This window comes from Leptonychotes weddellii, chromosome 3 (assembly GCF_054177405.1).
Source record: "Leptonychotes weddellii isolate Sample4059 chromosome 3, ASM5417740v2, whole genome shotgun sequence".
In the NCBI taxonomy this organism is placed as follows: domain Eukaryota; kingdom Metazoa; phylum Chordata; class Mammalia; order Carnivora; family Phocidae; genus Leptonychotes; species Leptonychotes weddellii.
In genome coordinates this window covers 16,206,106-16,221,318 of record NC_138371.1, presented here as the reverse complement: position 1 = coordinate 16,221,318, position 15,213 = coordinate 16,206,106, and the positions used below count along the sequence as shown (strand labels likewise).

General features: G+C 46.6%; 1 protein-coding gene and 2 pseudogenes across 1 annotated transcript; 1 reads left to right on the top strand and 2 right to left on the bottom strand.

Moving 5' to 3' along the window:
* The first annotated feature begins 13 nt into the window (after positions 1–13).
* INHA (inhibin subunit alpha) lies at positions 14–3,658 on the top strand. Its single transcript, XM_006750084.3, has 2 exons — positions 14–978; positions 2,647–3,658. Exons 1-2 carry the CDS (start codon positions 705–707, stop codon positions 3,477–3,479), a joined length of 1,107 nt encoding a protein of 368 aa, XP_006750147.2. The 5' UTR covers positions 14–704; the 3' UTR covers positions 3,480–3,658.
* A 3,874-nt stretch (positions 3,659–7,532) lies between these two features.
* LOC102744395 (large ribosomal subunit protein eL34 pseudogene) lies at positions 7,533–7,880 on the bottom strand (annotated as a pseudogene).
* A 4,492-nt stretch (positions 7,881–12,372) lies between these two features.
* The window catches only part of LOC102744708 (UBX domain-containing protein 2B-like), a 5,914-nt pseudogene continuing 3,073 nt past the window's right edge, over positions 12,373–15,213 (bottom strand).

The following is a 15,213-nucleotide window of genomic DNA, read 5'->3' as shown; positions in this document are numbered from 1 at the left end:
GCTGCCAATCCCAAAAATATTCTCTGATGACACAGCTGGAGGGACAAGAGCCCAGACTGGCTCCTCCAGGCTAAGTTTAGAGCAGGCGGGACCACCTGCCTCCCACCCTAGCCCCAGTTCTAGCCCCAGCCTCAGCCCTTCCCCCCCATGACTGGCCCAGCAGCTGCTTGGTTGAAAGGGGCCCCAGAAGGTCTGAGGGGCTGGCGCATTCTGTTCCCTCTACGAATAACAATTTTAGGAGCTGGCAGACCCCAGCTCCCAGGCTCCTGTCCCACCGGATGTCACCTCTGTGCTGGGTGCTGGGATGTGGCTCTGTGTGTGTGTGTGTGTGTGTGTGTGTGTGTGTGAGAGAGAGAGAGAGAGAGAGTGTGTCTGTGTGTGTGTAGGGGGAAGGGGTGGTATGTGTGGGTCAGGTCACTCAGGGTGAAAACCCTCACCAGCCCCCTCCCCCACATGCTTGGCAGGAGTGGGAGATAAGGCTCAGGGCCACAGACATCTGCGTCAGAGATAGGAGGTCTCAATGCCATGGGCAGGGGCCACTCTGGATTGCAGGGCGTGGGAAGGACTGGGGAGACCAGGATGAGAAGGGTAGAAGAGGACTCGCGGTGGGATGGGGAGGGCAGAGTGGGGAGGCGCGGGGCAGACCCTGACGGAAGGGGCACAGGGCAGGGTGCGGGTTCACCGTTGGCAGGGCTAGGTGAGCTATGCTGTCCCAGCTACCACTCCTGCTCCTCTTGCTGCTGTCCCCAAAGAGTGGGCATGGCTGCCACGGGCCAGAGCTGGACCGGGCACTTGTCCTGGCCAAGGTGAGGGCCCTGTTCTTGGATGCTTTGGGGCCTCCGGCACTGGCCGGGGAAGGTGGGGATCCTGGAGTCAGGCGTCTGCCCCGAAGACATGCTCCGGGGGGCTTCCTGCGCAGGGGCTCTGAGCCCAGGGAGGAGGAGGATGTCTCCCAGGCCATCCTTTTCCCGGCTACAGGTAATGAGCGTGGGGCACCAGCAGGGCGACTTTGAGAAGCAGTGCAGTACATATAGCATGGGCTCGGTAGCCAGGCAGGTCTGGGTTTGAGTCTCTGTCTCGTCACCTGAAAATGGTCAGTGATGCCTACCTCTCAGGATTAAGCGAAATGGAGCGAGGCTCAGAGGAGTCATTTGGGGGACATTCATTCGGGACACCAAGGGTCTCTAGAAAGAGATATTTGGGCTTGGGCCTCTTTCTGCCACCTTTCCTTCTTCCTCTGCCTCACTCCCCACTGCAAACCTTGTTTCTTTAGCCCCAGTTAGCTGAGACTTGAGAAGATTCAGAAATGCTGGGGTAAGATTAGTTGGGAAACTTTTCCAGGAAATTAGTCTACTTGCTCTTGAATTCCCTTTTCATCTCCTTATGTGTGTTCCCGTGTTCCACTGACTGAACCAGTAAAGCCCTCTTCCAGGTGGACATTCTTGTAGTCTGGCCCATCTTTCCCTCAGAGAGGAGCCCCTGCCTCCCTGTGCCGCAGTGACTTCGTGTGGCTTTGGGATCAGGCCGAATCCCAGCCTGGCCCCTTAGTAGTTAAATGTCACTTCCCCTTTGTAACCCTGTTTCCTTATCCACAAAAGAGATCAATTGTGAGGTGAGGGGCGCCTGGGTGGCTCAGTCGTTAAGCGTCTGCCTTCAGCGCAGGTCATGATCCCAGGGTCCTGGGATCGAGCCCCGCATCAGGCTCCCTGCTCAGCGGGAAGCTGCATCTCCCTCTCCCACTCCCCCTGCTTGTGTTCCCTCTCTCGCTGTCTCTCTCTCTCTGTCAAATAAATAAAAAAAATTAAAAAAGAAAAAGAGATCAATTGTGAAATTTATAATGAGAGAATCCACGCGACAGCATTGTCCCAATCTGCAGTCCTTCCCCTAGTCATGATTGTTTAGTGGAGGGATGCCAACTGCCTTTCTTAGAAAGCACCTGGCTGGCTCACTCGCAAGAGCGTGTGACTCTTGATCTCGGGGCTGTGAGTTTGAGCCCCACTTTGGGTGCAGAGATTACTTAAAAATAAAATCTTTTCTTTTTTTTTTTAAAGATTTTATTTGTTTATTTGACAGAGAAAGACACAACAAGAGAGGGAACACAAGCAGGGGGAGTGGGAGAGGGAGAAGCAGGCTTCCCAAGGAGCAGGGAGCGTGATGCGGGGCTCGATCCCAGGATCTGAGCTGAAGGCAGGCGCTTAACGACTGAGCCACCCAGGCGCCCCTTAAAAATAAAATATTAAAAAAAATTTTTTGAAGCAATATGGGGGAATAAAACAAATGCCCGTGTATTCAAGGTACTGTCATCCAAGATCCCATTTCATGCTACTGGTGAACAAAAATTTAGGTCTAACGATGCCAAGCGTTGGTGAAGGTAGAGGGTGGGCAGGGCCTGTTACATATATTGCTGATGGGAATATTAACCGGTAAAACCATTTCAGAGAGAAGTTGGCAACGTCTTGTATTTTTTAAGTCCGTTAAGGGTGAAATAACAAATGGAGAGCCTCTGTCAGCTCTCTCAGGAGGCTGACAGCGCTCAGGGTGTGGCTGGCTGATGAACTGCCGTCGCATCCCGGCCGCTGAGGAGGACGAGAGGTCCCAGACTGTGCCAGTCAGGGCTGCCCTCTCCCTTCCCTGTGTCTCCTGCAGGTGCTGGCTGTGCGGTCGAGTCAGCTGCTAGAGAGCTGACCCAGGAGGCCGAGGACGGCCTCTTCACATATGTATTCCGGCCGTCCCAGCACACGCGAGGCCGCCAAGTGACTTCAGCCCACCTGTGGTTCCACACGGGCCTGGCCAGGCAGAGCGAAGCGGCCTCCAATAGCTCTGGGCCCCTGCTAAGCCTGCTGGCTCTGTCATCAGGGGTCCCCATGGCCGTGCCCATGTCGTTGGGCCAGGCACCCCCTCGCTGGGCGGTGCTGCATCTGGCCCCCTCTGCACTCCCTCTGCTGACCAGCCCTGTCCTGGTCCTGCAGCTGCGCTGCCCTCTCTGTTCCTGCTCAGCCCGGCCCGAGGCCACACCCTTCCTGGTGGCCCACAGCCGGGCCAGGCCACCCAGCGGAGGCGAGCGAGCCCGACGCTCGACTCCCCCGCTGCCCTGGCCTTGGTCTCCGGCCGCGCTGCGTCTGCTCCAGAGGCCTCCGGAGGAACCCGCCGCCCATGCTGACTGTCACAGAGTGGCCCTCAATATCTCCTTCCAGGAGCTGGGCTGGGACCGGTGGATTGTGCACCCTCCCAGTTTCATCTTCCACTATTGTCACGGTGGCTGTGGACTGCCTGCCCCATCAGACCTGCCCCTGCCGGGGCCTGGGGCTCCTCCTACCCCTGTCCAACCCCTTTCTTTGGTGCCAGGGGCCCAGCCCTGCTGTGCTGCCCTCCCTGGGACCATGAGGCCCCTACGTGTCCGCACCACCTCAGATGGCGGTTACTCTTTCAAGTATGAGACAGTGCCCAACCTTCTCACTCAACACTGTGCTTGTATCTGAGGGAGTCCTGCTGGCGGCCAGGCCTGCACCCGTCAACAGCTGGAAGAAAGGGCAGAGTTCAGAAAATGGATGGTTCCCACTTCCCCCTCCTTCCATCCCTCTCTGCCTGAGGGCTCCCTTCCCCATCCCGCCCCTGTCCCATGGGTAACATGTGACAATAAACAACACAGTGCATATGACTTGGCATGCATTCTCTGGCTTCTCTGATATGGTGCGGGGCAGGTCCCAGGAGCGTGGGATTGTAGGATCTCAGGTCACACAGCCTCACTTGACCCCAACGTCATGGGGTTCCAGAGCTGTGATTGGATATGTCTCTGGTGGGGAAGCCACAACACTTGGGAGAAGACACAAAGTGTTCTGAGCTCTTGGTGGCCACTCTGGAGACTGCTGGAACCTCATGCCGCTCCCCTGCTATTCTCTGCCCAAGCTGATGGACCCTTAGCTCAAGGTCAGGGGATTTGTAGACTGGCCAGAGATGATGGTTTTCAAGGACCCACTGGAGATAGACGTTCAGAGCAGCTTAGATCTTGAGTTTCTCAGGAACTTGAGTGGGAAATAAGGCAAAGACAGATGAGTTGGCAGGGCCTGAAAATTTACAAGGGCAAGAGAGGGGAGAGAACAAAGACCCGAGGATTTCAACTTGCTGAGGCTCCCGGGACGCCTTTAAATCTACCATTGGTTCCTGACATAGACTCATTGAGGCCCAGCGTTCTGGAATTCAGGTTCTCAAAGTCTTTGGTTTCCTTAATGTGCCTTGTGTATCTTTACATTGACTCTTTAACTCAGTCCTTAATGTCAGAAGCGTGGAAAAGCAGAGCCTACTATTAGAGAAACAAGTTCTTGTGTCAGTGTATGCACTTTGTGCACATGCTTAGAGTCCAGAGCCCAGTGCAAAGAGTCTTTTTCTCTTCCCATTGTGTCTCCTATCAGTCCATTCCTGCCTGCCTTGTCTGGGCCTTGCTTCCCTGGCCTTCCTCTGTGCTTTGTTCACTCTCCCCTTTCTCCCTCCCTCTGGTTGTCCACCTGTCCTGCCCCAGGGTCCTGGCTCTCAGCCAGTAGCTTCCATCCAGTCTCCTCTTAAAGGGAGGATGTTCAGATCCCTCCGACCGAAAGCTGGAGCACTTTCTGGTATTGACCGCACAACCACAGTGCACATGCGTGCTAACAGTGATTCGTCAAAGCCTCCTTCCTATGAACCCCGCTTCACTGGGTGGGTAAGTGCCTGCCCCAGGAAGGGGCTGTGGAGGGGAGAGACTCCCATCCCTTCACCTTCAGGCTAATGTCTTCCCCCTCTTTGAGCTGAGCTGAAAGAGCTATTCTTCCTCAGGGCACAAGAGAGCAGCCCACCTCCTCACTCCGGAGCTGGCCCCAGTCTCTGTTGATGCTGAATCCCCAGCGAGGCTGCTCCTGCTGTCTGTTCACAGGCTCCGGTCTCTCCCAGCACCTTCATCTAGACTCAGCACTGCAACTTGTCTGTGCTCAGGGCTCCTGGGGTCCCTACTCAGGCAGTGGACTGGCAGCGAGAGGGCTGGTTGGGCTCGGGCAGTGGTGGGAAGGGGAAATTTTCCTCAAGTCTCTCCAAGCTTCATGCTCTCGCTGTCTGGCTTCCCTTGCCAGATCCTCCCTGCCTTGAGTGAGGCCTTTCCTTGGGATCTGCAATCTTCTTCTTAGGTCTGGGACCCTGTGTTGTTCAGACTTTCCCTGTCCCAGGGATGTGGATGACATCTGAGGGGTGGGGACTCGAACGAAGCACACAGGATTCTCCACTAGGCAATGCTAGTAAAAAGTTTTCACGTATGTGAGACAGAGAGAGAAACGTGAGTACAACGTGAGTCTTTCACAAAGCCACCAGAGGTATTCATTTTAAAGGGATATCCTTTATTTGAAAGTTATCCTTTCTCTGTGTGTGTATGTGTGAGAAAGCGAGAGATTAAAAGTATTTCTTTTATGATATTTTATGATATGATATTCTTTTATGATTACTTAACAAAATTAAAACTTGGCAATTTTAGGGGCGCCTGGGTGGCTCAGTCAGTTGGGCATCTGACTCTTGGTTTTGGCTCAGGTCATGATCTCTGGGACAGGCTCCACGTTCAATGGGGAGTCTGCTTGAGATTCTCTTGTTCTCCCTCTTCCTCTGCGCCTCCCCATGTTCCTCCCTTCCCCTGCTCTCTTTCTCTCTTTAAAAACAAAAGAAAACAAAACACTTGGCATTCTAATTTGGACCCTAACATTTGTCTTTGTAATTTTGCTGCTGAATTCTGTGAAATCCCAAAGTCTGGGAGTCACACTGGTCTGGGCCACCCCTTCCAGAATCTCTAAAGCCTTATTGCATTCTGTTAACTTAGCAAATCAGAACGACACATCCTCCCCTCCCTAAGAGGGTCTGACAGTGGCTAAAGACATCTTTTTGTCCTCATTTCTTACTATGAGACTAAGAGCAGTAGATTTCAGAGATGCTCCTTGTTCCCAGGGCTAATCATTAGAAACACTGAATGCTCTTAATTGAGTCAGTTTGAACAGAAAATGCAACTCAAACTGACTTAAACCAAACTAAATTAATTTTTTTTAAAGATTTTATTTATTTATTTGTCAGTGAGAAAGAGAGAGAGAGAGCACAAGCAGGGGGAGCGGGGAGCAGCAGGCAGAGGGAGAGGGAGAAGCAGGTTCCCCACTGAGCAAGGACCCTAGGATCATGACCCGAGCTGAAGGCAGACACTTAACCAACTGAGCCACCCAGGCGTCCTCAAACCAAATTAAATTAAATTTAATTAAAAAATCATTGGCTTGTGAGAAGTCTGTGGCCACAGCTGGCTAAGGTTTGGCTTGATCTGGGGCTCCAAAGATGCTGCCAAGATCCAGCTATAGACTCGCCTTCCCTTGGGCACATGGCGGCTTGAGCAGCTCCAAGTCCCCATCATTTCACACCTGGTCTCAGGAGGGAGTTGGCTTATGGATGTCCCAGAATGGGTCTTGGTGGGCCTGATTGTCCTGCTTGGGATCATGTGCTCCTCCAGGAAAGGTGGCTGAGGGCACAGAATGTGTTAATGACTTATATCCTGTGTCCTACCCTGGGAGCCCAGAGCCAAAAGTACAAAGGCTAAAGGTGAAAAAAAGGTGATTCCTCAAAGCAGGATACAGTTACCACGAAAACGGGGAGTCGATGCTGAGAGGCGGGTACTGTGGACGCCTCCTCCTAATTCTCTCTAAAATCAAGCCCTTTCTCCGTCCGGACACAGACGCTCTTGTGTCACTTCCGGGGCAATTCTCGAGGGGCAGGGCGGCAGCCTCCTTAACCAGTCCCCACGCACCCGTTCCCTACCTCTCCGGTCCACTTGCCACCTGGCTGCCCAAGGATACTTCTTTTGTGATCATGCCCCTGAAGCGGCTTAAAAAGTTGTCTCCACAAAGTTCAACCCCCTCTGTGTGCATGGAAGCCCTTTACAACCGGCCCTAAACGCATCCGCACAGCCCGATCTCAGACCTGTCCCTCCCTTCCTCTCCCTGCCCAACCACACACACCAGAACTCTGCTCAGACAAATTCCCATCCTTCCTCAAACATGTCATTTTCTTCTCCAGCTGCCCCTTCGGCAGCAATCTCTTTCCCTCAGGCAACGCCTCCTTGAAGATCCAATTCTGATGTCATCTCTTCTGTGACTTCCCTTCACTCCCGGATGGCAGAGCCTGCTAGTCTTCCTCGCTGCTTCCTGGGCGCTTTGTTCTTTAATGTTGATTTAAAAAAAAAAAAAGTTTCACAAAGAACACACAGATATGTTCTCATGGTAACGATTCAAATATGGAAATTAATGCTGAGGTTCTCCTTGGCTGTCCCCTCCAGGGAGCTAAGTATCCTGCCAGACACATTTCTATGAGTTTACATACAGACACACACCTTGTAGAAATAGTTTTTTCCCCCACAGATGGTATCATGTCTTATGCATTGTACTGAAACTCTTTTACCTTTATGTTCTGAGGGCTTTCTTTGATTTTTTTTTTTTTTTGCCTTTTGATTTTTTTTTTATTACTCAAAAAACTTCATTTTTTTTATTAGCTTTCTGACTCTGTGCTTAGGCTTTCAACACTTTCACAACAATTTTCTTCTCCTCAATAAGGAAAGCACGCTTGATCCTGTCACGATCACACTTAGCACACATGGAACCACCATAGGCCCTGCTGACGTGTTTTTTCGTTTTGGACAACCTCCTAAGGACTTTAGGTCTTGCAGCACGAACTCCTCGAAGTCGGCCTGGGCACACGCCACATGCAGATTTTGGTGCTTTCCCAACCTTCTTGGTATAAAGGTAAGCGATTCGATTACCAGGGGTTTGGGACAGCCTAGTTTTGTTAAAGGCTGTATTGTAGGACAGCCTAAGACGGTAGGTCAAATGCTGGACCATTCTGAATGCTTGATAGACGCCGTCCCTGGAAGAGCGCTTTCTTTGATTTTATTTCCAGTCCTACCATTAGCTTTTTTTTTCTTAGAAATCACACTCCCCACGCCAAATAATCTTCTTTTGTTAATTTAAGTATTTATATAACAAACAAACACATATATAGAACTTACTATGGGCCAGGAACGTTACAAGTAAAAGCTCATGCAATCCTCATAACCATTCTGTGAGACATGCACTGATATCACACCCATTGCACAGACGAGAAAACTGAGGTACAGAGAGATTAAATAATTTACCCAGAGTCACATCCCTAATAAGTGGTAGAGCCAGGATAGGGACTCCAGAAGTCTGGTTCCAGAGTGTGCGCATCCACCGCAATGCTACATGGCCACGTGGACCCTCCTCTGTTCTTCAAATATGCCCTGCTGAGGAGATGAAACTGTGTCCATTGATAAGGAAGACATTCTAGGGGCACCTGGGTGGCTCAGTTGTTAAGTGTCTGCCTTCAGCTCAGGTCATGATCCCAGGGTTCTGGGATCGAGCCCTGCATCGGGCTCCCTGCTCCGTGGGAAGCCTGCTTCTCCCTCTCCCACTCCCCCTGCTTGTGTTCCCTCCCTTGCTGTGTCTCTCTCTGTCAAATAAATAAATAAAATCTTTTTTTTTTTTTTTAAAGGAAGACATTCTAGCCCCAGGACACTTGTGAAGATGGCAATTTCTTTGTTTCTGTCATTTTTAAAAAAAGATTTGATTTATTTATTTGAGAGAGAGAGCATGCACAAGCAAAAGAGCACAAGCAGAGGGGAGGGGCAGAGACTAGCTGCCTGGCTGGGTTTCTACATTGCTTGGGACAGTGGTGGCTCCTTCGTTCATTCCATTTTCTGCTTTTTGAATGGGAACGTCTCTAACTATTATTCCAGGACTGTCTTACTATTATATCTGGCAGCCGAGAACTTGTTTTGTAGGTTCACAGGTGCCCAGATGGAGAGCAATTGTGCCCCAGGAATCATACCCAACTCCTCACCCAAACTTTAAATAATTTAAATAATGAGATTTGGGACTTTTGAGATGGTGAAATTCTGATAAAATTTTGGAATTTGAGTTGATGCTGTCATGGGTTGAGGCTTTTGAGCACCTTTGGATAGGGTGCGTTTATATGGGTTGGATGCGAACTTTGGGGGTAAAGGTAGGCTATGGTAGGCAGAATAATGACCCTCCAAAAATATTCATGTCCTAGCCCCCAAATATGTGAATAGGTTACCTTATATGATAAAAGGGACTTTGCAGATATGATGAAGTCAAGCTTTTTGAGATGAGGAGATTATTCTGGATCATCCAGGTAAGCTACATGTAATCACAAGGAGGGGCACCTGGGTGGCTCAGTTGGTTGAGGGTCAGACTCTTGATTTCCGCTCAGGTCATGATCTCAGGGTTGTGAGATCAAGCTCCACATCGGGCTCCTTGATCAGCGGGGAGTCTCTCTCTCCTTCTGGCCCTCTAACCCTCTCTAAAATAAATAAATAACTATTTAAAAAATGTGATCACAAGGATCCGTGTAAGAGGCAGGCAAAAGAATCAAAACTGTGGAAGATGTAAGGCCAGAAGAAGAGACTGCTGTGATATGGCCTTGAGCCAAGGGGATGCCAGCATCCTTTGCAAATTGGAAGAGGCAAAGGACAGGTTTTCTCCTGGAGCTACCAGAAGGAAGCTGCGATGTGTTAATTAACGTGGCAAAGGCCACTCAACTTTGCAGGTATGATTGAGGTTCCTACAGACTTTAAGATGGAGAGATAATCTTGGATTATCCAGTGGGCCAATCTAATCACATGAATCCATAAAAACAGAGAACCTTCCCTGGCTGTTGCAGAGAGATGGGATTATGGAGGAAGGGCCGGAAAGGTGCAAAAAGGGGGCTATGAGCCAAGAAATGCAGGCAGGCTCTTGAAGCTGGAAAGGTAAGGAAGTGATTCTTCCCTAGAGCTTACTGAAAAAAATGCAGACCCCCGCCGTCACCTTGATTTGATTTGATTTTTTAAGATTTTATTTATTTATTTGTCAGAGAGAGAGAGAGCATAAGCAGGGGGAGCGGCAGGCAGAGGGAGAAGGAAAAGTAGGCTCCCTGCTGAGCAAGGATCAGGTCGTGATCTCAGGGTCCTGGGATTGAGATGCCTGTCGGGTTCCCCACTCCATGGGGGGTTCTGCTTGTCTCCCTCTCCCTCTGCCCCTCCCCCTGCTCACGCGCGCGGGCTCTGTCTCTCTCTTTCTAAAATAAATACATCTTTAAAAAAAACAAAAGTAAAAATAAAACCTTAAAACATAAATAAATAAAAATAAAGTAAAGTAAAAATAAAGTATCAATATTTATCACATATCCTCAAGGACTACTGACGTTTACGTCCTTTTATTTCTGGTTTATGATGGTCACAGCTCTATAAAATACAACGCCAAGTTGTATTTTTTGATACTAGTAATGTAGCTAAATTGATAAGTAAAAAGGATGCATAAAATCTAAATAGAAGGGGTGCCTGGGTGGCTCAGTTGGTTGAGCGTCTGCCTTCTGCTCAGGTCATGATCTCAGGGTCCTGGGACTGAATCCCCTGTTGGGCTCCCTGCTCAGCAGGGAGTCTGCTTCTCCCTCTGCCTGCAGCTCCCCCTGCTCATGCTCTCTCTCTCTCAATTAAATAATAAATAAAATCTTTTTAAAAAATCTAAATGGGAGAAATAATTATTATATAATCAAACTATTTCAAAATCAGAATACAGATACTTTTTGGTATATATCACAGAAAAACTTTCAACTTAATTTCATTAAAAGATTTCTTACTAGCTACTGATCAATGAAGCACCAAGAAATTTTAGTGCAAATTCTACCAAATGCATTCATCAAAACGGGGGTTTGTTCATTTTTCTGCAAATAAATGTTGTTACATTAACACTAAGCACGTAACAAATTGGGTTGACTAGATATTTAAAAGCTATCACCATGGGGCACCTGGCTAGTTCAGTCAGTAGAACATGAGACTCTTGATCTTGGGGTCATGAATTTGAGCCCTATGTTGGGTGTAGAGTTTACTTAAGAAAAAAAAAGGCTATCACCATAAGGCAGCCCTGCAACTAAAAACTCAAACACAGTAATCTCAAGATCCATCCCTAGTCCAATATTATCTATACTCAGGCTGGAAGACAGAATAAGACCAAAATGTTTTATAAAAGTAATAAAAATAATTTGATTGTTTTAATGCTGGAAGTATTTTATTATATTAATTAATATGGCACATTATCTTTCCTACCCACTACTTCATGGATAAGAGCAATATTATTTTAGCTGCTCAAACATCATAGTATAGTTGATCTTGAGCAACATGGGTTTGAACTGTGAGAGTCCATTCATACATAGATTTTTCCTGATAAACATAGTACAGTACTGTAAATGTATTTTTGTTTCCTTATGATTTTGTTAATAACATTTTCTTTTCTTTAGATTTATGAAAAGAATACAGCATATAATCCATATAGCGTACAAAATACATGCTCTTTTTTTTTTTTTAAATAGAAACAACGCAGCTCATATTTTTTTTTTTTTAAAGATTTTTATTTATTTATTTTGAGACAGAGAGAATGAGAGACAGAGAGCATGAGAGGGAGGAGGGTCAGAGGGAGAAGCAGACTCCCTGCCGAGCAGGGAGCCCAATGCGGGACTCAATCCCGGGACTCCAGGATCATGACCTGAGCCGAAGGCAGTCGCTTAACCAACTGAGCCACCCAGGCGCCCCAAAATACATGCTCTTTGACTTTATGTTATCATTAAGGCTCTGGTCAACAGTAAGTTATTGGTAGTTAAGTTTTGGGAAAGTCGAAGTTATACATGGATTTTCAGTTGTGGGGGGAGGGATCAGCACCCCTAACCCCTGCAATGTTCAAGGATCATCTGTATTAAGAATATCTGCTTTTTGTGGTAGGCTTTGGCTTTTCATCAGCTCTCTGGAAATGAAGTCATAAGAATAAAGTCTTCTTTAAGTAGCAAATTCAGGACAAGACTGTACAAAAAAGTCCCCAAGATCCAGGAACCTGTGTGCACTATTGAATCTTTGTATCAAATGACTGTCATCTGCTAACAGGGTTTGAAAACATTTTTTAAGTGATCTCTATGCCCAATGTAGGGCTCAAACTCACGATCCTGAGATCGAGAGTCGTATTGTCTACTGACGGAGCCAGCCAGGTGCCCCAGGTTTGAATTTTTGTTGGCCCTGAATCATCAACAAGCACAACTACATTAAGTCCTGACTTCTCTTCCTCTTCCGGGGAGGAAGGTGTGCTGACTATGTCAGGTGTGAGGATTCCAAGTTTTTGCCTTTCTCCACTAAAAGCCCTGAACCTTATTCTAGGTTTTAGGATGCTTGATCTTGATGATCCTCCATATCCAAATTCACTTGGCCACCATGAGCCAGTCACTGAAGTCCCAGGGAGTCTCTTGAAATCTTCTGCCAGCAGTAATGTCACATTAAAGGATTTCTAATATAAGTTGCTGGATTTCAGGCATACATGCAGAGTCACCCTTCTCTTAACAGATTCCAGAAATTGAGCATTTGTTGGGTCATTGCATGGTTTCAACTCCTCATCGTCTAAACTGAAGCTGTTGCTGAAACTGTTATAAGCAAAATCTGAACATCCTGTGGCTGATTTTCTCCATAGATGTAGTCAGACTGCTTACGAAAGAAATGCCCCACTCTGTACCCTCCACATGCAAATGACTTTGATTTGTCATCACTCAAAGCTCTTGTGGTTTCATTCAGAGGGAGAGTCCCATGTTCCCTTGCCTCTTTGAAAAGTTCATTCACAATTTTTCCAGTTGAAGGTTGAATTACATGTGATCCCCTGTACTCATGTTCATTTACATAGAACCTTACAACGGAGTGATGTGGTGGGCAGCACCTCAACCAAGGGAACATATCTCCAATAGCAGGAAAACCTTTGAGGTGGTGTGCATGTGCTTTTAAAGACTGTAACTGTAGGTCTGTCACATTTGGAAGATTTGCATTTCATTTCATTTTTAACTAATTCTGCCAAGGCGAATTTATTTCTTGATACATCATCACTTTGGTTGTTTTTAGGTCTCTTTGCAAGGTCTTCACTTTTTTTTTTTTTTTTTTAAGTAGACTCCACACCCAGCATGGAGGTCAATGTGGGGCTTGAACTCACAACAATGAGATCAAGACCTGAGCTGAGATCAAGAGTCGGACACTTAACCAACTGAGCCACCCAGGGGCCCCAGGTCTTCATATTCTTATTACATTCTGTAAATTCTGGGACCCTTGGCTGGCTCAGTTGGTAGAACATATGACTCTTGATCTCAGGGTTTTGACTTCAAGCCCTACTTTGGTTGTGGAGCCTACTTAAGAAAAAAAATTTCTGCAAATCCTGTGTGCTCGGGGGCCTTGGCCCTGTAGACCTCCTCTCTTATCCTCCAGCCCTCTCCGGCCAGCTGCCTCACTCTTATCCTTTGTTTCTTTTTTTCCCTTCCTCCTTCCTATGTGTGCCTGTGTGCCTATTTTTTCCTACTTTTTAGTTTGAATGAATTTACTAAAGTCTTCGTTTACCACTGTTGTTTGCCTCCTCACTTCTTCCTCTCGGATTCATTTTTTCTTAGTGCTGATCTAGCCTCCTTTACATTTACTTCAGAGTAAGTCTGTAAGTGTTAAACTTCCAGAGTCCTCCCCTCCCAACTAAAAAAGTCTTTTTATTTTCACAGTTGAATGATGTTTGGGCTGTGTATGTAATTCTAGATTCAAAGAGATTTTTCCTCTTGGGGCACCTGGCAGGCTCAGTTGTTAGAGCATGCAACTCTTGATCTCGGGGTTGTGAGTTCGAGCCCCACATTGGGTATAGAGCTTCCTTAAAGATATGTAAAAAAATAAAAAATAAAGGCCTCTTTCCATTAAAAAAAAGATATTTTCCCCTGAACTTTAAAAATTCTCTCCCTTTTTTTCTTGCCCCTGCTTTTCAATGGGAGACTTCCTGTCAATACAATGGTCATAACTTTGTAGTTCATCTTTTTTTCCCCCTCATTGGAAATTTTCAGGATTTCCTCCATACTTGGCATCTGCAACTGTGTCACAATAGATCTGCACTTTGGTTTTATAAAAGGATCCTGATTGGCATTTGGTGGACTCTTTCCTACTGAAGGTTCATGGTTTTCTTTCTTCCTGGCACATTTTTCTCTTTTATTTATTTGAATAAAACTTCCTCTCACAATTACAGACCAATATCCCTGATGAACATGAATGCAAAAATTCTCACCAAGATACTAGCCAATAGGATCCAACAGTACATTAAAAGGATTATTCACTATGACTATGTGGGATTTATTCCTGCGCTGCAAGGGTGGTTTAACATCTACAAATCAATCAATGTAATACCCTACATTAATAAAAGAATGGACAAGAACCATATGATCTTCTCAATAGAAGCAGAAAAAGCATTTGACGTACAGCATCCTTTCTTGATTAAAACTCTCCATAGTGTAGGGATAGAGGGAACATACCTCAATATCATAAAAGCCACATACGGAAAGCCCACAGCGAATATCATTCTCAACAGGGAAAAACTAAGAGCTTCTCCCCTAAGTTCAGGAACATGACAAGGATGTCTACTCTCACCACTGTTGTTCAACATAGTACTAGATGTCTTAGCCTCAGCAATCAGACAACAAAAAGAAATAAAATGCATCCAAATCAGCAAAGAAGACAAACTCTCACTCTTTGAAGATGACATGATACTCTATGTGGAAAACCCAAGAGACCCCACCCCAAAATTGCTAGAACTCGTACAAGAATGCAGCAATGTGGCAGGATATAGAATCAATGCACAGAAATCAGTTGCATTTCTATACACTAACAATGAGACAGAAGAAAGAGCAATTAAAGAATTGATCCTATTAACAACTGCACTCAAAACCATAAGATACCTAGAAATAAACCTAACCAAACACGTAAACGATCTGTACTCTGAAAACCAAAAAACACTTATGAAAGAAATTGAGGAAGACACAAAGAAATGGAAAAACATTCCATGCTCATGGATTGGAAGAACAAATATTGTTAAAATGTCTATGCTGCCCGGAGCAATCTATACATTCAATGCAATCCCTAGCAAAATACCATCAACATTTTTCACAGAGCTGGAACAAATAATCCTAAAATTTGTATGGAACCAGAAAAGACCCCGAATAGCCAAAGGAATGTTGAAAAAGAAAAGCAAAGCTGGTGGCATCACAATTCCGGACTTCAAGCTCTATTACAAAGCTGTCATCATCAAGGTAGTATGGTACTGGCAAAAAAACAGA